The sequence below is a fragment of the Aotus nancymaae genome, unplaced genomic scaffold (assembly GCF_030222135.1).
Source record: "Aotus nancymaae isolate 86718 unplaced genomic scaffold, 86718_ANA_hifiasm-v0.15.2.pri h1tg000028l, whole genome shotgun sequence".
Classification (NCBI taxonomy): domain Eukaryota; kingdom Metazoa; phylum Chordata; class Mammalia; order Primates; family Aotidae; genus Aotus; species Aotus nancymaae.
This window is the reverse complement of record NW_026988441.1, coordinates 7,957,358-7,980,114: the sequence shown is the minus strand read 5'-3', so window position 1 is coordinate 7,980,114 and position 22,757 is coordinate 7,957,358. Positions and strand designations below refer to the sequence as shown.

At 46.0% G+C, this 22,757-nt stretch overlaps 1 protein-coding gene across 4 annotated transcripts in view; it reads left to right on the top strand.

Moving 5' to 3' along the window:
* The window catches only part of SAE1 (SUMO1 activating enzyme subunit 1), a 97,447-nt gene that overhangs the window by 59,660 nt on the left and 15,030 nt on the right, over window positions 1–22,757 (top strand). For all 4 annotated transcript variants that reach the window (XM_021668550.2, XM_064381131.1, XM_064381129.1 and 1 more), the window contains exon 7: window positions 20,293–20,437. In XM_021668550.2, the coding sequence (XP_021524225.1) occupies window positions 20,293–20,437 (145 nt within the window). The remainder of the gene's footprint in view (window positions 1–20,292; window positions 20,438–22,757) is intronic.

Below are 22,757 nucleotides of genomic sequence, written 5' to 3'. Positions count from 1 at the left end.
GCCTGTAGTCCCAGCTACTCGGGAGACTGAGGCAGGAGAATTGCTTGAACCTGGGAGGTGGAGGTTGCAGTGAGCTGAGATTGTGCCACTGCACTCCAGCCTGGTGACAGAGCAAGATTCTGTCTCAATTTAAAAAAAAAATCAGAATCAACTAGGGAACACTTGAAAAATGCAGAGTCTCTGGTTCTAGTTCAGGTTACTGAATCCAAATAACCAGGAGTGACTTGCATGTCTGCAATTTTTTTTTTTTTTTTTTTTTTTTTTTTTTGTGAGACGGAGTCTCGCTCTGTTGCCTATGCTGGAGTATAGTGGCATGATCTTGGCTCACTGTAACCTCTGCCTCCCAGGTTCAAGCTATTCTCCTGCCTCAGCCTCCCAAGTAGCTGGACTATAGGTGTGTACCACCACACCTGGCTAATTTATCTTTTTGTATTTTGTGTTTTTTTTGAGATGGAATCTTCCTCTTTCGCCAATCTGGAGTGCAGTGGCGCAATCTTGGCTCACTGCAACTTCTGCCTCCTGGGTTCGATCGATTCTCCTGCCTCAGCCTCCCGAGTAGCTGGGACTACAGACATGCGCCTCCATGCCCAGCTAATTCTTTGTATTTTAGTAGAGACGGGGTTCCATCACGTTAGCCATGATGGTCTCGATCTCCTGACCTCGTGATCTGCCCGCCTTGGCCTGCCAAAGTGTTGGGATTACAGCCATGAGCCAGCTAGATGTCTGCAATTTTTACAGCACCCAGGTTTCTCAGAAACCAGCCAATTTAGGGGAAAGTGCTGCTATAGGAAAGGGAAGCCCATTTCCCAGGTAAAAGCCACTGCATACGCGTTTGCATTTTTATTTTTTTTATTTTATTTTTTTTATTTTTGAGACAGAGTATAGCTTTGTTGCCCAGGCTGGAGTACCGTGGCGCAGTCTCAGCTCATTGCAACCTCTGCCTTTTGGATTCATGTGATTCGCCCTCCTCAGCCTCCGAGTAGCTGGGATTACAGGCACATGCCATCATGCCAGCTAATTTTTGTATTCTTAGTAGAGATGGGGTTTCACCGTGTTGGCCAGGCTGGTATTGAATTCCTGGCCTCAAGTGATCCACGCACCTTGGCCTCCCAAAGTTCTGGGTTTATAGACATGAGCCATCACGCCTGGCCTGTGTTTTTATTTTAAAATTTATTAAGTACTGTATTTCAAATGACATTTCTGCACTGAAGCAGGGGGGACAAAGGATCTAACCCCAAGTAGCTGTTGAATGTGGTATTTTGACGATGTGCCCTCAAACCAAAGAAAAAAACTCTAAATATATATTGAACTCTACTTAATAGGGTTTTTGTTTTGAGATGAGGTCTTGCTCTGTCATCCAGGCTGGACGGAGTGCAGTGGCATGATCATACATGACTCACTGCAGCTTCAACCTCTTGGCTCAAGCGATCCTTACATCTCAGCCTCCTAAGTAGCTGGGATTATAGGCAAGTAGCAGGGATTACAGGCATGCAATACCACACCTAGCTGATTTTGGTATTATTTGTAGAGACTGGATCTCGCTGTGTTGCCCAGGCTAGTCTCAGTCTCCTGGGTTCAAGTGAGCCTCCTGCCCCAGGTGTTGGGATTACAGGTGTGAGCCACTCCGCCTGGCCTACTAGGTTTGTTTTTCACAGCGGTATGGGTTAACAATTCTGAAACTACCTTTTCTAAGATTGAGCAAATAGATAAATACAGTGTTGATAATGAGAACCAAGTTTTCTTATTGTCAGAGAAGGATGTTCCTATGAATATGGATAGTAGGAAAGGCTAGAAGGAACCATGTGGTATTGGATTGGAATTGAAGTTATCTGAATGAATTCATGGTTTCTTATGCGTATTTGTAGTAATAAATGTATATGTGTCTGCATATCCACATTTACACGTGTTTATTTCCTAAAACTGTTTGTTAGGAGGGTTTATGCCCAGAGACATCCCAGAAGCACTGAATATATGCATGCTAAGATTATGATGGTTAGTATCTTTCCCCACTGAACAGAAACCAGGCTCCTTGGAGAAATGGCTGATTCTAGAGCTTGGGTAGGAAAATTACAGGTGAGCTTGCAATATCCTGCTATGCCAGAAAGTAAGGAAGTGCTCTGAGAATGATAGGGGCATGTCGAAAGAACAAGAATAATCAGTAAATGTAGAAGGAGTTACAAAAATAAGAAAATCTACATTTGACTATCACCATAGTAGTAACAATTGTTTCAATCAAGAATCAAGATGGTAAAATTGATGGGGAACAGTTTGCATTGAAACAGTTTAGATATTTCCTTATCAGATGCTTTTATGTCATGCCTGGTAGCTTACCCATATAAATCCCAACATTTTGGGAGCCTGAGACAGGTTGATCACTTGCTCCCATGAGTTACAAGACCAGCCTAGGATATAAAGTGAGACCCCATCTCTACAAATAATACAAAAGCCAGACACTGGTGCATGCCTGTATTCCTAGCTCTTGGGGACGATGAGATGTGAGGATTGATTGAGCCCAAGAGGTCAAAGCTGCAGTGAGCACCACCACACTCCAGCCTGGGTAACAGAGCAAGACTCTGTCTCCCCACAAAACGAAGCTGCTTTTAAATGAATTACAGAGAGAGACACTGGAGAACGCTGGCAGGTTGTACCTCAGCTGAGTGATGAAAGTTAATCTAGGAATACACGGTTAGACTTCATGCCTCTTGGAACAGGTTGGATCTGAGAGCAGAGGAAGGCTTTTTTTTTCTTTTGCTCTAAAGGACATTAGTGGGACAATTGGCAAAAAGGTCTGTAGGTTAGATGACAGTACTGTATCCATTATTTTTACAGTTTTGATAATTGTCTCATGGTCATATAAGAGAATGGTTTTGTTTTGAGATGATGTTTCGCTCTGTCACCCAGGCTGGCCGCAATAGGGTGATCTCGGCTCACTGCAATCTCTGCCTCCCGGGCTCAAGGAACTCTCCTGCCTCAGTCTCCCGAGTAGCTAGGACTGTACAGGTGTCCGCTGCTACGCCCGGCTAATTTTTGTAGTTTTAGTAGAGACAGGGTTTCACTGTGTTGGCCAGGTTGGTCTCAAACTCTTGACCTCGGGTGATCCACCTGCCTCGCAAAGTGCTGGGATTACAGGTGTGAGCCACCGCGGCTGGCCCAAGAATGTTCTTTTTAGGAAACATGCGGAAGTATTAAGGGTCATGTTACGTTAAAATCATTCAGAAAAAGAATATTTGGCTGGGTGTGGTGGCCCATGCCTGTAATGCCAACACTTTGGGAGGCCAAGGTTGGAGGATCTTTGGGACCAGAAATTCAAGACCAGCCTGGGCAACAGAGGGTGACCCCATCTCTACAAAAAGTGAAAACAAAATTAGCCAGGCATGGTGGCACCAACCTGAAGTCCCAGCTACTTGGAAAGCTGAGGTGGGAGGATCACTTGAGCCCTGGAGTTGAGGCTGCAGTGAGCTGGGTTTGTGCCGCTGTACTCCAGGCTGGACGACAGAGTGAGACCCTGTCTCAGAAGAAAAAGAAAATAGTTTAGTGCATAGAGAGATGAATAACGACAAATATGGTAGAATGTTAACATTTGGGATGTCTAGGTGAAGTTATACTAGACTTCTGTGTGTAGTTTTGCAATTTTTTTCTTAAGTATAAAATTATTTCAAAATAAAATTTTAAATAGGTGGGAAAAATAAACCCCTAAAACCCAGTTTCCAGCACCTGGAGAAGCCCCAATATTGGATGATTAATACCTGCAAAGGGCTGGGACTCAGTCGCTCACACCTGTAATCCCAGCACTTTGGGAGGCCGAGGCGGCAGATCACAAGGTTGGGAGTTCGAGACCAGCCTGACCAACATGATGAAACCCTGTCTCTACTAAAAATACAAAAATTAGCCAGGTGTAGTGGCACATGCCTGTAATCTCAGCTACTCAGGAGGCTGAGGCAGGAGAATCTCTTGAACCCAGGAGGTGGAGGTTGCAGTGAGCCGAGATCACACCACTGCACTCCATCCTGGGCGACAGGGAGAGTCCATCTTTAAAAAACAAACAAAAATAGAACTTGATTGGTAGCACCTTTCACAGAGCACCTTTCACAGAGAGCCCTGAGTCAGGCACTCTGTCTGGTTCTCTGGGAGTGGAGCCTGAGTGCATCCTAGACGCTGCCTGTTCTTCTCCCTCCCTTATCTTCATGTGATGGATGAGTCCTCCCAGTAGGCTCCTTCACTTCAGTGGCTTATCTTCTCTACCAGCCTCCTACCTGGTCCCTGCCTTCAGTGCTCCTCCTAATACATTTTCTTTCCTGGTCACCAGAGTAATCAATCTAAAAACCAAAACCCTTCTATGATTCTCTTTTGCTTTCGGGTCATATGTCAGACTTCCTGAATTGATGTCCCAGACCTGGGTTGGCTGAACTCTTTCTCCTTTCTGCTTCCTTTTGCTCTCCCTGAACCCTAGACTAGTGTCATACTGAACTACCTGCTGTTTGCTAGACATTTGCCACCCCAGGCTGTCCCTCCCTCATCTCTACATGTTTCTGTGTCTTCTGCCTGAAATACCGTGCTCTAGCCCTTCTTACCCTCACTGCCAAGTTCCCATGTCACTTCTAGGATCCTAACACTCTGTGTCTGAGTTAGGTTTCCTTCCTCTGTAATCCATCCCACTCTCTGGACAGCAGAGCTGACAGGAGGGCAGGGACCATGGCTCCCTCCCTCTTGACTGGCTAGCATGGGCCTGACGCAGAGCAGGGACTGTAAATGTGGGTGGCCACCTATCCAAAGTATGGAAAATCTGGCCGATTCTTAATCTGTGCCTTCGTTAATTTATTTTAGGCCCGCGTGAAGCCTCCTAGATGGTGTAATTTGTGTAGTTGGTCTTTGGTCTTTTCCACACTGTAACAGAAGACAGGAAATACCTGTAAGCCTCAGGCATGGTTGGAGGACTATGCCTAATCCATCCACAGGATTGCAGAGTACTTCCACTGTCTTAGCTGCCTGTGTCCAGGGAGCAAGGGCTTGGAATAACCAACAACTCATATTCATCAGGAGCCAGTGAGGGCAGACCTAGGGTCCTCCATTGGGAATCAGTGTCTTCTAAGGCAGCTGCTTGTCCTTGGTTCATAAATCTAGCAAACAAGTTTGAAGTTCATAACTCCTTTCTCCCTCCAGTAGCGACTGCTCAGTCACCTAATCTCAAAACCGTGAGGCCTCCATATCTGGATTTGAGAGAAAGAAGTTCAGGTTCCAACCTTGCTGTATCCATCCTGGCTTCCAGGCCTTCAGCAAGTCCCTTTACTTTTTATGGCCTTTGCATTCTCATATTAAATATGGAAGATGGCTGGTTGCCATGACTGACACCTGTAATTTCAGCACTTTGAGAGGCTGAAGCAGGCAGATCATCTAAGGCCAGAATTTGAGACTAGTATGGCCAACATGGTGAAACCCCGTCTCTACTAAAATGTAAAAGTTAGCTGGGCATGGTGTCATGTGCCTGTAATCCAGCTACTCTGGAGGCTGAGGCAGAAGAATTGCTTGAACCTGGGAGGCAGAGGTTGTAGTGAATCAAGATCACACTACCTTGTTCCAGTCTGGGCAACAGAGCGAGACATCATCTCAAAAAAAAAAAAAAAAAAAAAAGGGAGATGATGATAACCTTTCACTCTCAGTGATTATACATAGGAGAGCTTTAGAAATAGTTCTGTTTTCTCCTTTTTTTATTTTTCAGACAGAGTCTCGCTCTGTCACCCAGGCTGGAGTGCAGTGAAGCGATCTTGGCTAACTGCAACCTCCAAGTACCAGGTTCAGGCAGTTTGCCTGCCTCACCCTCCTGAGTAGCTGGGATAATAGGGGTTTTGCCATGTTGGCCAGGCTGATCTTTAACTCCTAGCCTCCTCTCACGTCACCCTTCTGAGTAGATGGGACTGTAGGCACGCAACACCATGCCTGGCTAAGTTTTAAATTTTTTTATAGAGACGAGGCCTCACTATATGGCCTAGGCTGCTCTTGAACTCCTGAGCTCAAGTGATCCTCCTACTTCTGCCTCCCAAAGCATTGGGATTACAGGCATGAGCCACTGTGCCCAGCCTGTTAGATAATTTAGAAAATTTTGTTTCCTCACATCTCAGTTTCCTCTCATTCACACTCCCAACTTTCCTGTTTTGTGATTTTGAAATGACTTTGTCTCTGGACACCAGCTTGATTTGGTAATTAGTTCTCTTTAGAATAAAATTCTTATTTTAGAACCTGTAAGCTTTGCAAAGCAGGCCATAGCCTGCTTTCGGTATGACATTCCCCAGTTGGTTTTTGGTGTCCAGTACTGACAAATACTGCTGAGATGGAGAGAGCCACAGGGAAATGGGTTCCGATAATGGGGCAGCAGCTGAGTGCTTGTTGATTTGCCGCTGTTGTGACCACAGATGTTTAAAAATAATTTGTAAGGAGAAAGAAAAAGCGTAGTTGGTGTGTGCGTGTGTGTGTGTGTACACACCACTGCCTTATCAGTGGTAGAGAATGCAGACCACAGTCATTCAGAAAGGAAGAAGCTACCACCATATAAACAGAGGAAAGGTGAGGGAAAGGGCAGAGGTTACTCACAAGTGCAGTTCAGTGCCTTCCAGCAGAGAGCTCATGAGAGAACACAACTGGTTAGTCACTGACTCTGCTCCTCAGTCTGCAAGAGAGGTTCAGCACCAAGTCTATGCCACACAGTACCAGAAGGATTAGATGAAGGCCTGGCACACATGTGAATTAATAGTTACTGGTTACAGGCGGGGTGTGGTGGCTCATGCCTATAATTCCAGCCCTTTGGAAGGCCAAAGTGGGAGAATTGCTTGAGACCAGTAGTTCAAGACCAGGTGGGCAACATAGCAAGACCCTTTTTTTTTTTTTTTTTTTTTTAAACAGAGTCTTGTTCTGTCACCCTGGCTGGAGTGCAGTGGCGTGATCTTGGCTCACTGCAACCTCCACCTCAGGGTTCAAGCTATTCTTCTGCCTCAGCCTTCCAAGTAACTGGGATTGCAGACACCTGCCACCACACTAAGCTAATTTCTGTATTTTTAGTGGAGATGGGGTTTCACTATGTTGGCCAGGCTGGTCTTGAACTCTTGACCTCAGGTGACCCACCTGCCTTGAAAGTTCTGGGATTACAGGCGTGAGCCACCGTACCCAGCTAGTTCATATACTTTATATGCATGTGATCATATTAAATCTTCACGACATCCTTATGAGATCAGATCTTGTCCAGTTTTCACATGAGGAAATTGAATCTTGGAACGGCTGTCATTTGTCCAGGGTCATCACACCCAGTAAGTGTTAGAGTCTAAACTTGAGCCAGAGCTGTCATGCTATCATCCCCAGGGCCTTGTGTTTAAGCATCGCCTAACAAAGTGCTCAGTGAGACTTTAATTATTAACATTACTAATAATACCATTATGACCATTATTTTATCTGAACTTCACAGGCACCCCGTGACATTTTCTTGTTCCACTTTTGCAGATGGGAAACTGAGGCCCACCAAGATCAGACTACAATAATGGGCAACATTGTCAGCAACCTGCCTTACTTTTTTTCTTTGCAGACCCACATCTCCCCCACCCCCTTAGCAGTAGCCTGTGTTTGAGCTGCTCACAGGCCCCAGGCCCAGCTGCAATTCTTGTTTAAAGCCTCACATCTTTTCTCTGACTGTCAGACAACAGTCACGGGAATGTCCTGTGCCATCTTCCCTCGGCAAGAGCTGTTGGCAGAGAGCAGCAGATGCCTAGAGTCAAGGTCATGTGCTGCTCAAGTGCTGGGCTGGAGACAAGACCCTCTCTCCCTGCTGCTTGTGACCAGGCAGGGTGGCTCTGAATGTAGAAGGCTCTGTCAGAACAGTTCTGTGACCAGAGGGTATGGTTGGCAAAGCAATGCATTAAGGGCCCATGGAAGTTTATATTTGTGTTCTACATTATTTCCCTCTGCCTTTTAGATTTTTTTCCCCTTCTTTTTGTAAATTAGTTTTTTTATGCTAGTTAGAATGTTTCACTTTAAAGGTGAGAGTCAAGCTCTGGAATTGCCTGACATTTTTAAGGAAAGGAATAAAATATTTGGCTGGGGCTAGTCTGAAATGGTGGTTTGCATTGTTTTAAATCGATGGACTCTGGGTTAGGGGAGTCAAATCCATTTTAAAGTGATTTTTGTACAAATTAGTCTTCCATTTTGTCTTTGTTCCCAAGGTGACACTATAGAATAGAGGTTAAGAATGTGGTGACCTCTTTAAAATGACTTTTAAATCCATCTTGACCATAGCCTTTCCTTATCCACAGTTTTCCTAAAATGGAGGTGGTAAGAGTTTATACTTACCTTGTTCTGTCATATTTTTTTTACATAGGAGAGCCCATTTTGAATGGAGGATTTTTTTTTTTTTTTTTTTCCCCTCTGTTGCCAGGCTGGAGTGCAGTGGCACGGTCTTGGCTCACTGTAGCCTCCACCTCCCAGGTTCCAATGATTCTTCTGCCTCAACCTCCCAAGTAGCTGGGATTACAGGCACCCACCATCATGCCCAGCTAATTTTTGTAGTTGGCCAGGCTCTTCTCGAACTCCTGACCTCAGGTGATACGCCCACCTGGGCCTCCCAAGTGCTAGGATTAGAGGCATGAGCCACCATGCCTGCCATGATATGCTGTTTTTAAAACCTGAAGTGTTGCAAAAAACATTTGTCTAAAATCTCTGTTTAAACATAACTTTTTTTAAACATAACTTTTTAACAGGCACGTAATACTCCATTCTGTCAATATGTCATTTTTACGTAACCATTCTATTATTCAGTGTGAAATTATTTCCAGGTTTTTTGTGGTACAGGCTGAGCATCCCAAATCGAAGAACCCAAAATCTTAAAATTTTTATTTTTGTTTACTTATTTTTGAGACAGAGTCTTGCACTGTCACCCAGACTGGAGTGTGGTTTCGTGATCTTGGCTTACTGCAACCTCTGCCTCCTATGCTCAAGCGATTCTCCTGCCTCAGCCTCCCAAGTAGCTGGAATTACAGGCGCCTGCCGACATGCCCAGCTGATTTTTGTATTTTTAGTTGAGACAGGATTTCACCCTGTTGGCCAGGCTCATCTCGAGCTCCTGACCTTAAGTAGTCCACCCACCTCAGCCACCCAAAGGGCTAGGATTACAGGCATGAGCCACCACACCCCACCCCTAAAATCTGAAATGTTTTGAGTGCCAACATGACACTAAAAAAAAAAAAAATGCTTATTGGGCCAGGTGCAGTGACTCACTCCTGTAATCCCAGCACTTTGGGAGGTTGAAGTAGGTGGATCACCTAAGGTCAGGAGTTCAAGACCAGCCTGGCCAACATGGTGAAACCCCATCTCTACTAAAAATACAAAAATTAGCCTGGTATGGTGCTGGGCACTTGTAGTTTCAGCTGCTGGGGAGGCTGAGACAGGAGAATCGCTTGAACCCGGGAGGTGGAGTTTGCAGTGAGCCAAGATCGCGCCGCTGCATTCCAAGCCTGGGCGACTTAGTGAGACTCTGTCTCAAAAAAAAAAAAGAAGCTTATTGAAGCATTTTGAATTTGGGATTCTTAGATTTGGGGTGCCCTACCAGTAAGCATGATGCAAATATTTCAAAATCTGAAAATACTCAAAATTCAAAACATTTCTGCTTCCTATTATTTTGGATAAGGGGGACTCATCCTGTGTAAATAACACAGCAGTGAACATTTATAGGTATTTCATTCGGCGGGTATGGGTCAGGACCTTTTATAAGGAGCCTTAGTACCACATTTTTACATGGTTCACTGAGCATTTGTGCTTCCCTCCACTGTGGGTGAGAGTGCAGTTTCCTCAGCCTTCTTGCTTGGGTTGAGTCATCTTGGTCTTTAATTTGGTAAGCAAAAAATGGCATCTTGTTTTTAAGGTCACTTCTGAGAAAGTACATGCTCCTTTTCCCCATCAACAACTTTCATTCAGCGCCTCGGAATCTCTTCAGCAGAGAGTGAGATGCAAATAGCGCGGCACAGCTTCTTTCCCTCTTCTGAGCTGATGCCCGGTGAGGTCATAGACTGGGTTTCATTGCAAAGACGAAAGCATGGGCAGGACTTGGAACACAAAAAGGGGCATTTCAGAGTCAGTCTTCAGGGGCGGCCGCTCTGGAGCTGAAGTTTTCTAGAGAAAGAGATGAAAGTACCGTGTGGCTGTGGTGACAGACAGAGGCTTATGAGCCTGCCGTCTGGAGATTGTGAGCTCTGCATGTGAGGGCAGGGCCTGGGGCTGTCTGGGTCACTTCTGGGTCCCCAGCACAGCTAGCACAGGGTAGGGGTGGAGAGCAGGTGCTTAGGAAGTGATTTTTGAAGAAAGGATGAATGAATACATGCACACACATACTTTTAAGTTTATGAGTTAAAGAGGAAAACAGAATGAGGTAAACAAAGGAAAATAATTTGGAGGTGAACTGAGTAGATGGCAAGATACCGTGAATGGTAAGAGACCAGGAGAGCCAGAATCAGGGTGGCTTCCGTGAAGTGTCCCTGCCTCTTCCCTAGCCCAGCTGTGTCCCTCCTGCACTTCACACCTATCAACTTGTTCTGCACCCTAGCCCTCAGATGCAGCAGTGAAAGTGGGACTCCTATCATGTTTCCCTGTTGAGGTACCTGTGGATCTGCTGGGGCTTTTTTTCTTTTTTTTCTTGCTGAGTATTCCACGTGTAGCATGTTTGTAATACTTAATAAGATACAGGACCATCCCAGGTAGCTTGAACACTTTAAAATTCAGTCAGTAACAGAGCAGGTCTGCTTTGGATTTTCTGAACCTTGTGTCACTTTAACTTTTTTTCTGAGCCAGGGTCTTGCTTTCTTACCCAGCTGGAGTGCAGTAATGCGATCTCGGCTCACTGCAGCCTCAGCCTCCTGGGTTCAAGCAAATTTTGTGCCTCAGCCTCCTGAGTAGCTGGGACTACAGGTCCCTGCCACAATACCCGGCTCTTTTTTTTTTTGAGGTGGAGTCTCGCTCTGTCACCATCCAGGCTGGAGTACAGTGGTGCAATCTCAGCTCACCACAACCTCTGCCTCCCGGGTTCAAGCGTTTCTCCTGCCTCAGTCTCCTCTCATTTTTCTATTTTTAGCAGAGACGAGGTTTCACCTTGTTGGCCAGGCTGTTCACAAACTCCTGACCTCAGGTGACCTGCTTGCATTGGCCTCTCAAAGTGCTGGGATTACAGGCACAAGCCACCACGCCCGACCTCTGGATTGCCTGGCCTGTTTCACGTTGTCATGAGCCCTTCTCTTTAGTTTCCTTTATTCTTCAGTGAGGCTGCCTGTGTGACATTTTTCAAGTACCTGCTATAGGGCAAGCCCCCGTGCCAGGTGTTAAGTATACAGTAGTGAACAAAACAGACATGGCCTCTGCCCCACAGAGCATAAAAATCTAATGGAGGAGACAAGCCAATCCTTGTACTCATTCATTTCCACAGATGAATATAAAACCAAAAACTGGGCTGGGGACAGTGGCTCATGCCTGTAATCCCAGCACTATCAGAGGCTGAGGCAGGTGGACAACTTGAGCTCAGGAGTTTGAGACCAGCCGGGGCAACATGGGGAAACCCATCTCTACAAAAAATAAAAAATGAGCTAGGCATGGTGGTGCACACCTATAGTCCCAACTATTTGGGAGGCTGAGGCCGGAGGATCACTTGAGTTTAGGAGGTTCAGGCTGCAATGAGCTGAGATTGTGCCGCTCACTCCAGCCTGGGTGACAGACTGAGACCATGTCTCAACAAAAAGAAAAAAAAAATTACAAACTGTAACTAAGAGCATTGAAGGAAAATAAACAGGGTGCCGGGAGTGCATGTCAGGAGACAGGGAAGTCTGAAGCAGTGCCGTGTCCAGAGCTCACAGCTGAATTAATAGTAATTCAGTCGAATGAGCTACTGTGTGACACAGGTCACCACAGCAAGTGTGTCGGCTTCTCTAGGGCAAGTGTGAGCTGGGCTTGTGGACCTTGCTTAAGAGCAGTGACAGACCTGGAAGATACTGCCCAGGTATTCTGGGGTGCTTTACATATATTGGCTCATTTAATCTTTAAACCTCACAAGTGCCCTTGGGATTCCCATTTTGCAGAGGAAGCTAGGATCCTTGTCACTTGCCCAAGGTCACAGTAAGTTGAAGAATAGGGAGTCCAGAGCTATGCTCTTCACTGCCGCCCTCTAGTTGGAAAGCTCTCCAGGCCAGGGATGGGCTTTGCAGAGAGAAGTTGCAGAGGATGGGACAGGCAGATATTCAGGGACCATGAGGACTGCTGAGGTGGTTCTGCTGACTGTGGAGAGCCTGGTCACTTGACAAGGCACCTCATTGCACCCACTGAGGCTCTCTCAGAGACCCTTTTCCAGTTAGGACATTTTGTTATCTCCTGTGTAGTTTTTGTTGATGGCCCTCTGAAATGCTGTGAGAGGGCAGACCGTCCATTCTGCCCTCATCTGCCCAGCCCAGCACCTGGCACAGTCATTGCTCAGTGTATATTTACTGAATGAACAATTGAGTAAATGTCAGGCCCAGGGCTTTGTCTTAGGAAATAGAGTGTTGGATAAGAGGGCTACTGTACTTTGCATCTTTCTGGAAATTGATGTCACCTGGGAGTGGAGCAGATTACCATGCTGTTTCCAGAGATAGTGACTCTCCATAAAGTGAGCCAACCCTGGGGAGGAGTCCACATTCAGCTGCAGGGAGCCAGAGAATTGGTGCCAGGGTGTCTGGCACAGAAAAGCTTTAGGCCTCGCTTAGGTAAATGAAGATTTGATATAGATTCAGCTCCCCTGCCCCCTACAATTGAAGTGTTTTGGGGGCCAGCAATTGGGAGCTAATTTGTGACAGTGACTTTCTTTTCTTTTTTCTTTTTTTTTTTTTTGAGATGGAGTCTCACTCTGTTGCCAGGCTGGAGTCCAGTGGCACAATCTTGGCTCACTGCAACCTCTGCCTCCCGGGTTCAAGCGATCCTCCTGCCTCAGCCTCCTCAGTAGCTGGGAGTACAGGTGTGTGTCACCACACCCAGCTAATTTTTTGGTATTTTTAGTAGAGACAGAGTCTCACCATGTTGGCCTGGATGGTCTCGATCTCCTGACCTCATAATCTGCCTGCCTTGGCCTCCCAAAGTGCTGAGATTACAGGCAGTGACTTTATTTTCTTCCTATTAAAATACTGGTTTATTGGGTGGCCCTGGGGATTACATTAACCATAATAGTTAAATGTGATAGAAGTTTATAGTAACAAACACTGATTAATGATACTGCTTTCCAGATTTCTGTTATAGCACTAATCTGATGTTATGAACTGAGATTAAATTTGAATTTGAGTGCTTACATTATTTTGCAAAGGTGGTAGCATATCCACATATCCACAGTTTTTTCTTTTAAATATGTGAAACCTTGTGCTTGGTTTCTCTTTTCCAAAGTTGGCCTTTACCATTACATGGGCAAATCCTGAACCTAAGCTGAGATACTAGCCCATCTTCTCCAGCGATGAATGTCATCCCTCTGGACTTCAGCAACCTGAGTTAATTAAAAGATTCAGATAAAGTTAATCAAGTTTGGAACTCTAATTTTGTGCATGTTTTGATATGATTCGATGAGTCATCTTTTGGCAGAGCAGCTCTCTATCTCTCACAGTGTTTGATCTTAACGGAACAGTTTTATAATGTGTAAACTGGTGGGAGGTGCTCTTCAGAAATGCAGAGTCAACACTGGTATGTGTGTGTGTTTGGCTCTTCAGGCAGGACGGAAAGCAGAACAAAGAGGAGAATTTAATAAGCAAGAACTTGTCAGGGGCTAGGGTCAGTTCTGAGGCTGCTGCCTGTCAAGAACACGGGTTTCTTCCTGCCTCCCTCCTCCACTGCTAACTGGAGTCTGACCTTCGAGAAAGAGTGAAAAAAGACAGCTTCTGTTTGTTTTGCTGCAAATAAGTGGCTGGACTGATTGGCCCCCTTCCCAGAGGCCCTGCAAGGACTTCAGATGTGGTCAGTGAGGTATGTGGATGGTGCCAGCCTGCCGGCCCTTGTCCAACCGAACTGCACCAGGATCAGGCAAGGGGCCCAGAGAAACAGCAGAGCCAGCTGCTGCTGCCTTTGCGCCTGTTTGTAATGCCATCCTATTTCTTCCTAAGATGAAGCTGGTTTTACTCTCTGAAGATTGATGGGCAAGGTTTTGTATGACCACCATCCTCGCTTCTCACCCACTGAACTTACAGCTTGAAATTAACAGAGGCCAGACCCATCTGGAAAAATGCATTTGACACAAATATGATTAAATAGGGGATCCCCTGCGGTGGGGACAAATAACCAGACCACTTGGAATCCTAGGTGCTGTGTCCCTGTGTGGACCAGCTATTGCTTTTGGATTTCATTAGCGTTAAGAAGCACAGATTCTGAAGCCAGATTTGAGTTTATGGGTTTGTGAACTCAAATCTGGCTTCTATAACTCCAGTTCTTGGGAGTTACAATGACCAAGTCACTTAACGTCTCTGAACTTCAGTTTCCTGATCTGTAAAGTGGGAAGGCTAGGCCAGCATGGTAGCTCACACCTGTAATCCCAGCACTTTGGGAGGCTGAGTTGGGAGGATCACTTAACATCAGGAGTTCAAGAACAGCCTGGGCAATGTAGTGAAACCCCATCACTACTAAAAATACAAAAATTAGCTGGATGGGATGCCAGATACCTGTAGTCCCAGCTTCTCAGGAGGCTGAGGCAGGAGAATCACTTGAACCCAGGAGGTGGAGGTTGTAGTGAGCTGAGATCATGCCACTGCAATCTAGCCTGGGCGACAGAGTGAGACTCTGTCTCAAAAAAAAAAAAAAAAAAAAAAAAAAAAAGTAGGAAGGGTGATAATACCCCCCTCACCTGATTATTGTGAAGATCACAAGTGCGTGTAATGTTTAGTATGGTGCCTGGCACATAGTAGGCACTGTAACGCTTGGGGCTTTGGTGCTCCCACAGCTATATTTTCAAACCAAAAGATGAAAAACTCTGTGGTAAGGGCTGTAAAAATATTGCCTCCCCTTGTTGGTCCTTTGCGACAGTTGGTGCTTCCGTCCCAGTGACACAGAAATAAGATTGCACAAGAGCCAGCTAGTACAGGGCTCCTGCTGCTGTCCACCACCCTGCAACTGAAAAGCAGGCAGCCTCGGTTTCTGCGTGGCTGCTGCAGGGCCTTGGACTGTGCCCTGTGAGCAGCCCGTGCCCAGCATTACCTCCATCCGCTCAGGTAGTACTAATACCTATTCTGGGTCTTGTTGCCCTGTTCTCTCAGGTGTGATTGACAGGAATAGCTTTTGACATTTGTTGCAGTATCCTCTGCTTTGGCTATACTAACAGGTGGCTGGATTCCTTTATTTTTTTATTTAATTTATTTTGTAAGATAGTCTTGCTCTGTAGCCTAGACTAGTGTAGCAGTATGATCTCAGCTCACTTCAACCTCCACCACCCAGGTTCAAGCAATTCTCCTGCCTCAGCCTCCCGAGTAGTTGGAATTACAGGCGCCCACCACACTTTCAGCTAATTTTCCTATTTTTGGTAGAGACGGGGTTTTGCCATGTTGGCCATGCTGCTGTCAAACTCCTGACTTCAAGTGATCTGCCCGCCTCAGCCTCCCAAAGTGCTGGGATTATGGGCATGAGCCACTGCACCTGGCCTCCTTTATTTTTATGGGAAATTTTTGGAAAAGAGACTTGGTCCAAACAGGCAGTACTTGCCACTTCTGCAGTAATTTATCTACCCTGCCCCAAATGGTTACTCAGTTACATTTATTTACTAAAATCAGAATACCAGCAGCACATCTGCAAAATTAGAAGTCTTGGGTGATGGCAAATCAGTGTTCTCTGGCATCCAGATTGTCATAGCTTGTGCATGTGTGCGTGTGTGTGTGTGATAGAGAGCTTCACTCTTGTCGCCCAGGCTGCTGTGCAATGGCATGATCTTAGCTCACTGCAACCTCTACCTCCTGGGTTCAAGCGATTCTCCTGCCTCAGCCTCCTGAGTAGCTGGGATTACAGGCACTCGCCACCATGCCAGATTAATTTTTTGTATTTTTAGTAGAGACAGGGTTTCGCCATATTGGCCAGGCTGGTTTTGAACTCCTGACAGGTGATCCACCCACCTTGGCCTCCCAAAATGCTGGGATTACAGGCGTGAGCCACTGCACCCAGCCAATTGTCATAGCTTTGAGTTGGCTGCTAAGTGTTGAGGTAGCATTGAAGGTTGCAGAAACTGTGTTCTTGAAAAAGAGGAGAGAGTCACATTCTCAGATAGCAAACAGTGTTCTGAATCAATGGGTGTTCTGGAGATTTTTCTTTTCTTTTCTTTTTTTAAAGAAATTACTGGCCAGGCTCGCTGGCTCACATGTGTAATCCCAGCACTTTGGGAGGCTGAGGTGGGTGGATCACCTGAGGTCAAGACTTTGAGACCAGGAGTTTTTATATTTTTAGTGAAACCCCATCTCTACTAAAAATGCAAAAAAATTAGCTGGGTGTTGTGGTACGTGCCTGTAGTCCCAGCTACTTGGGAGGCTGAGGCAGGAGAATGGCTTGAACCTGGCAGGCGGAGGTTGCAGTGGGCCGAGATCACGCCATTGCACTCTAGCCTGAGTGACAAGAATGAGACTCCGTCTCAAAAAAAAAAAATTCCGGGCACAGTGGTTCACACCTGTAATCCCAGCACTTTGGGAGGCCGAGGCGGGTGTATCACGAGGTCAAGAGATCAAGACCATCCTGGCCGACATGGTGAAACCCCGTCTCTACTAAAAATACAAAAAAATTAGCCATGCATGGTGGTGCGTGCCTGTAGTCCCAACTACTCAGGAAACTGAGGCAGGAGAATTGCTTGAAACCAGAAAATGGAAGTTGCAGTGAGCTGGGATTGCGCCACTGCACTCCAGCCTGGCAATAGAGCAAGACTCTGTCTCAAAAAAAAAAAAAAAAAGAAAGAAAAACAAATTACCTCTGCTCTGATATGCAGAACCCTGTTCTGTACTGGACATATGAAAATTACCAGAGAAATACAGGCCAGGGGCCTTTGTCTGACATTGACACTGAGTAAAGCATAGGCCGGAAGCAGGGTGTGTCTTTTTTTTTTACCTGGGCATCTGTGCTTTGAGATCTTCTTGGAACACCTTATAACTCATTTCTGAACTTCTCCCAGGCTTCAGTGGAGCCTTGTTGTGGCTTCTAAACTCTGACCTCCTCAGTTGTTTTCCCACCCATTGCCCTCACAGATGCAGAGTCTAAGATTCACTCACTCGCCGTTGTACCTTTAGCAACCAGGTCTGTCTGGCACAAAGTAAGTGCTAGGCCAGGCTGGTGGAGTGAATTAATTCTACTTAGAGAATGCAGGCTGCTCATTACCAAAACTATGAGTCTTTAAAAGGTGTGACTCTGATTTTTCAGTCTGTGGTGGGTACCATACTTGCATTTTAAAGAGCCTCACAACAACTGATAGTTTTCAATTTACTGTAATTTTTAAGGAGGAACCCCTTGTCCTGGTACAGAGTATAATTTGCTGAAAAAGTCTACTTTTTCAGTCAGCATATACTGAAGAAGAGACATAAGTGAAAGAACTGGCAAACTGTAAGGTCTCCTCTCCAGACATAAAGTGCAGTGCCAGCACACCCAGGGCTTGGGCCTAGAAGCTGATCCACGTCTCTATGTCTGTTCTGAAATAGCCTGTGTGATGTGGGAGGAGTATTGCCCTTAGAGACAAGGCTTGAGACCAGCTGCTCCCTTTCCTTGGGCAGCATGTAGGGAACAAGAATGCCTGCCCACCCACACCTGATACCTGTGGACAAGGTATAGTGGGCAGTTAGAAGGTGTTTGTATGCTAATCAGTCTTTTTTTTTTTTTTTTTTAAGAGAGAGTCTTGCTCTGTCAGGCTGGAGTGAAATGGCGTGATCTCAACTTACTGCAGCTTCTACCTCCCAGGTTCAACTGATTGTCCTGCCTTAGCCTCCTGAGTAGCTGGAATGATAGGCACCCACCATCATGCCTGGCTAATTTTTGAATTTTTAGTAGAGACAAGGTTTCACCATGTTGGCCAGGCTGATCTTGAACTCTTGAACTCAAATGATCCACCCACCTCAGGCTTCCAAAGTGCTGGGATTACAGGTGTCAGCCATAGTGCCTGGCCTAATCAGTCTTTAGCGCCTATTTGTCTTTGTTTGGGCTAAAAGTTCTAGCCTAGCCAGGCGCGGTGGCTCAAGCCTGTAATCCCAGCACTTTGGGAGGCCGAGGCAGGTGGATCACAAGGTCAAGAGATCGAGACCATCCTGGTCAACATGGAGAAACCCCATCTCTACTAAAAATACAAAAAAAAATTAGCTGGGCATGGTGGCGCGTGCCTGTAGTCCCAGCTACTCAGGAGGCTGAGGCAGGAGAATCGCTCGAACCCAGGAGGCGGAGGTTGCGGTGAGCCGAGATCGCGCCATTGCACTCCAGCCTGGGTAACAAGAGTGAAACTCCATCTAAAAAAAAAAAAAAAAAAAAAAAGTTCTAGCCTTGTTGGGGTATTCTTACACAGTAGCTGACTCACAGCCATCATCTGAACCTTTCCTCTGGTTCACAACCAAAATTAAACATCCATTTCTGGCAGTTGAGATAGTTTCCTAGTAAGAGAGGTTTTGTTTGTAATGACCTGCCTGTCTGACGAGTCTTAAGTATTTGGCTGGCCTTTCTGGCTAAAGCAGTCTTTGACTGGTGCCACCTACAATGCATACTACCCACTGCTTATCATCTCATCTCTCTTCTAGGTTCCTTCCCCTCCCTTTTTCCTCTTTCCTATTTCCTTTTCCTTTCCTTTTCTTTCTTTCTTTTTTTTTTTTTTTTTTTTGAGACAGGGAGACAGGGTTTCACTCCAAGGCTAGAGTGCAGTGATGAGATCTCGGCTTATGCAGCCTTGATCTCCTGGGCTCAAGTGATCTGCCTTGGCCTCCTGAGTACCTTGGGCTACAGGCACCACTGTGCCTGGCTAATTTTTTTTTTTTTTTGAGATGGAGTCTTGCTCTGTTGGTTGCCAGGCTGGAGTGTGGTGGCGTGATCTTGGCTCACTGCGACCTCCGCCTCTTGGGTTCAAGCAGTTCCCCTGCCTCAGCCTCCCGAGTAGCTGGGACCACAGGCACGTGCCACCACACACGGCTAATTTTTTTGTATTTTAGTAAAAACAGGGCTTCACCATGTTGGCTAGGATGATTTCAATCTCCTGACTTTGTGATGCCACCTGACTCGGGCTCCCAAAGTGCTGGGATTACAGGCATGAGCCACTGCCCCCAGTACTTTTTTTTTTTTTTTTTGTAGCAGTGAGGTCTCTGTGTTGCCCAGGATAGTCTCAAAGTCCTGGGCTCAAGTGATTCTGAGGCCTTGTCCTCCCAAAGTGTTGGGATTGCAGATGTGTGTCACTGCACTTGGCCTCTTCCAGGTCTTTTTTTTTTTTTTTCAGACGGAGTTTCGCTCTTGTTACCCAGGCTGGAGTGCAATGGCACGATGTCGGCTCACCACAACCTCTGCCTCCTGGGTTCAAGCAATTCTCCTGCCTCAGCCTCCCGAGTAGCTGGGACTACAGGCGCATGCCACCATGCCCAGCTAATTTTTGTATTTTTAGTAGAGATGGGGTTTCACCATGTTGACTAGGATGGTCTCGATCTCTTGAACTCGTGATCCACCCGCCTTGGCCTCCCAAAGTGCTGGGATTATAGGCGTGAGCCACTGCGCCTGGCCTCTTCTGGGTCTTAATAGAGCCTATTTTCTCTACTGGAAGGTTCCACTGCTTTCTGCCCCCTTCAAACGCATACATACTTCATTGAATGGTTGCTTCCTCGGGGAAGCCTTCCTGGTACCACCCTACAGATGGTGTCAGACCCCCTACTATGCTATCACAGCACTTTCCACAGTAAGGTAAATTTCTTTTACAATTATTGGGTTACCTCTCTGACTATATTTGTTGAATAAATTAAAAATGTGGCCGGATGTGGTGGCTCACATCTGTAATCCCAGCACTTTGGGATGCTGAGGTGAGCAGATCACGAGGTCAGGAGTTCGAGACCATCCCGACGAACATGGTGAAACCTCATCTCCACTAAAAATATAAAAATTAGTTGACCATGGTGGCACGCACCTATATTCCCAGCTACTTGGGAGGCTGAGGCAGGAGAATTGCTTGAACCTGGAAGGCAAAGGCTGTAGTGAGCCAAGATCATGCCATTGCACTCCAGCCTGGGCAACAGAGTGAGACTCCGTCTCAAAAAAAATAAAGAGTGGCTTTATGACTTGCCTCCTCCTTCTCTTTCCTAGTGCTCCTGAAGTTCCGCACAGATAAAGGAAGAGATCCGAGTTCTGATACATATGGGGAAGATTCCGAGTTGTTGCTCCAGATACGAAACGATGTGCTTGACTCACTGGGTGTTAGTCCTGACCTGCTTCCTGAGGACTTCGTCAGGTTGGTCTCAGTATTTATCACGGTTTAGCCTGAACAGATAAAGTTTGTTTTAAGGATTTGCCTTAATTTGAGGAGCTTTTTTTTTTTCTTTTTTGAGACAGAGTATCATTCTTTGTTGCCGGGGCTGGAGTGCAGTGGCATAAACTCAGCTTACCGCAACCTCCGCCTCCCAGGCTCAATTGATTCCCCTGCCTCAGCCTCCTGAGTAGCTGGGACTACAGGAGTGCACCACCACACCCAGCTAATTTTTGTATTTTCAGTAGAGACAGGGTTTCTCTATATTGGCCAGGATGGTCTTGATCTACTGACCTTGTGATCCGCCTGCCTTAGCCTACCAAAGTGCTGGGATGACAGGCGTGAGCCACTGCGCTCGTCTGAGGAGCTCTTTTATTAGACCCAAAACCCTGCAGAGAGCCCCCTGCCACATTCTGCCTGCTGCGTAGACTTCTGCCTCTCTACTAGTATAAGAAAATATAAAAAAGAGGGGGCAGATTCTTATTTTTGCAGTAAGTATCTTATCATTCACATGGTTCAAAATTCAAGGCAATATGGGATCTGTAAACACTATTCTCTACCTTTCTTTTTTCACTTTACATGATCTTGTTATCTCCTGAGGACATCTCCAGATCAGTACATTGTTTGCTCCTTCTTTTCCACAGCTCCTTAGTATTCCTGCATGTGGAGCAGTGGAGTGTATTGAACCAGTTGCCTGCTCACTCAAGTTGTGTTCAGGCTTTTCTAACTGGGTAACACTGCAGTCTGTGACCTTGTGTCGTATGTGTGCAGGTATAACTGCAGGATAATTAGGAGGAAGGGAGTTGCTGGGTCAGAAGGATGCAATTTATCATTTGGTCGGCGTTGCCACTTTGCCCCCATTGGTATCCTATCAATTTATACCCCCAGAAGCAAAGGCACCCATGTTCCCAGCATCCTCTCCCTTGGGCACTGCATGCTTTCAGCTTAGGTGAACACCTTTTTGCTCTGATAAACAGGTTTAGGATTTGGTTGGAGATCAGATGGTGACTAGGTCACAATCTCCTTCCTGTTGTTTGTTTTTTATTTTTTTGAGACAGAGTTTCACTCTTGTCTCCCAGGCTGGAGTGCAATGGCACAATCTCGGATCACTGCAACCTCTGCCTCCCAGGTTCAAGCAATTCTCCTGCCTGAGCCTCCCAAGTAGTGGGGATTATAGGTGCCCGCCACCACTCGCAGCTAATTTTTTTTGTATTTTTAGTAGAGTTGGGGTTTCACCATGTTGGCCAGGCTGGTCTCAAACGCCTGACCTCAGGTGATCCACCTGCCTCTGCCTTCCAAAGTACTGGGATTACAGGCGGGAGCCACTCTGCACACTTGGCCCACAGTCTCCTTCCAAGCAGCTCTGGGATCATGCACTCACTCTAATTCCCTTTCTGTGTCTTGAGAGGCTTTCTAAACTTTGCTTTGCTATGACTCCAGCTTGTAGCAGTAATAATGATGGCTACAGTTTACTGAGCAGCTATTATGTACCAGGCATCAGGTAGTAAGTAGCCAACCCAGATCCCACTCCAGATCTGATTACTGTGCTTACTATCGGAGCAGCATGCTACCTTGGTTTCTTTTTCTTTTTTTTTTTTTTTAATTATTAGTAGCCAACATTAGCTTTTTTTTTTTTTTTTTTTTTGATTAGCTACCTTGGTTTCTTATCAACAGTAAGGTCTACCAGAGTCCCTAATCCCTTCTTTCTTCGCTTCCTACTGGGAACTTCATGTAGGCACCAGCAAACCCCACCCCATTTAGGATCACCAGTGGTGAAGCACCTGTGGTTCTCTGACCCAAAAAGCTGTCATTGGCCTGGCGAAGTAGCTCATGCCTGTGATCCCAGCACTTTGGGAGACTGGGGCAGGCAGATTGTTTTGAGCTCAGGAGTTTGAGACCAGCCTGAGCAACATGATAAAACCCTGTCTCTACAAAAAATAGAAAAATTAACTGGACATTGGTGGCTGGCACCTGTAGTCTCAACTACTCTGGAGGCTGAGGCTAGAGCATAGCTTGAGCCCAGGAAAGCGGAGGTTACAATGAGCCAAGATTGCACCACTGCACTCGAGCCTGGGTGATGGAGAAAGACCCTGTCTCAATATATATAGTGTAGCTGGGACTACAGGCATGTGCCACCATGCCGCCTCTCGCGTACCTGAGACTACAGGTGTGTGTCACCATGCCTAGCTAATATATATATATGAGATAAAGTATTTATATAAGTAAAAAACTATAAAAAATTTAAATACCCACTAATAAGGTATTGGTTAAGTAAACAACCACTTATTGTGAAATATAAGTAATA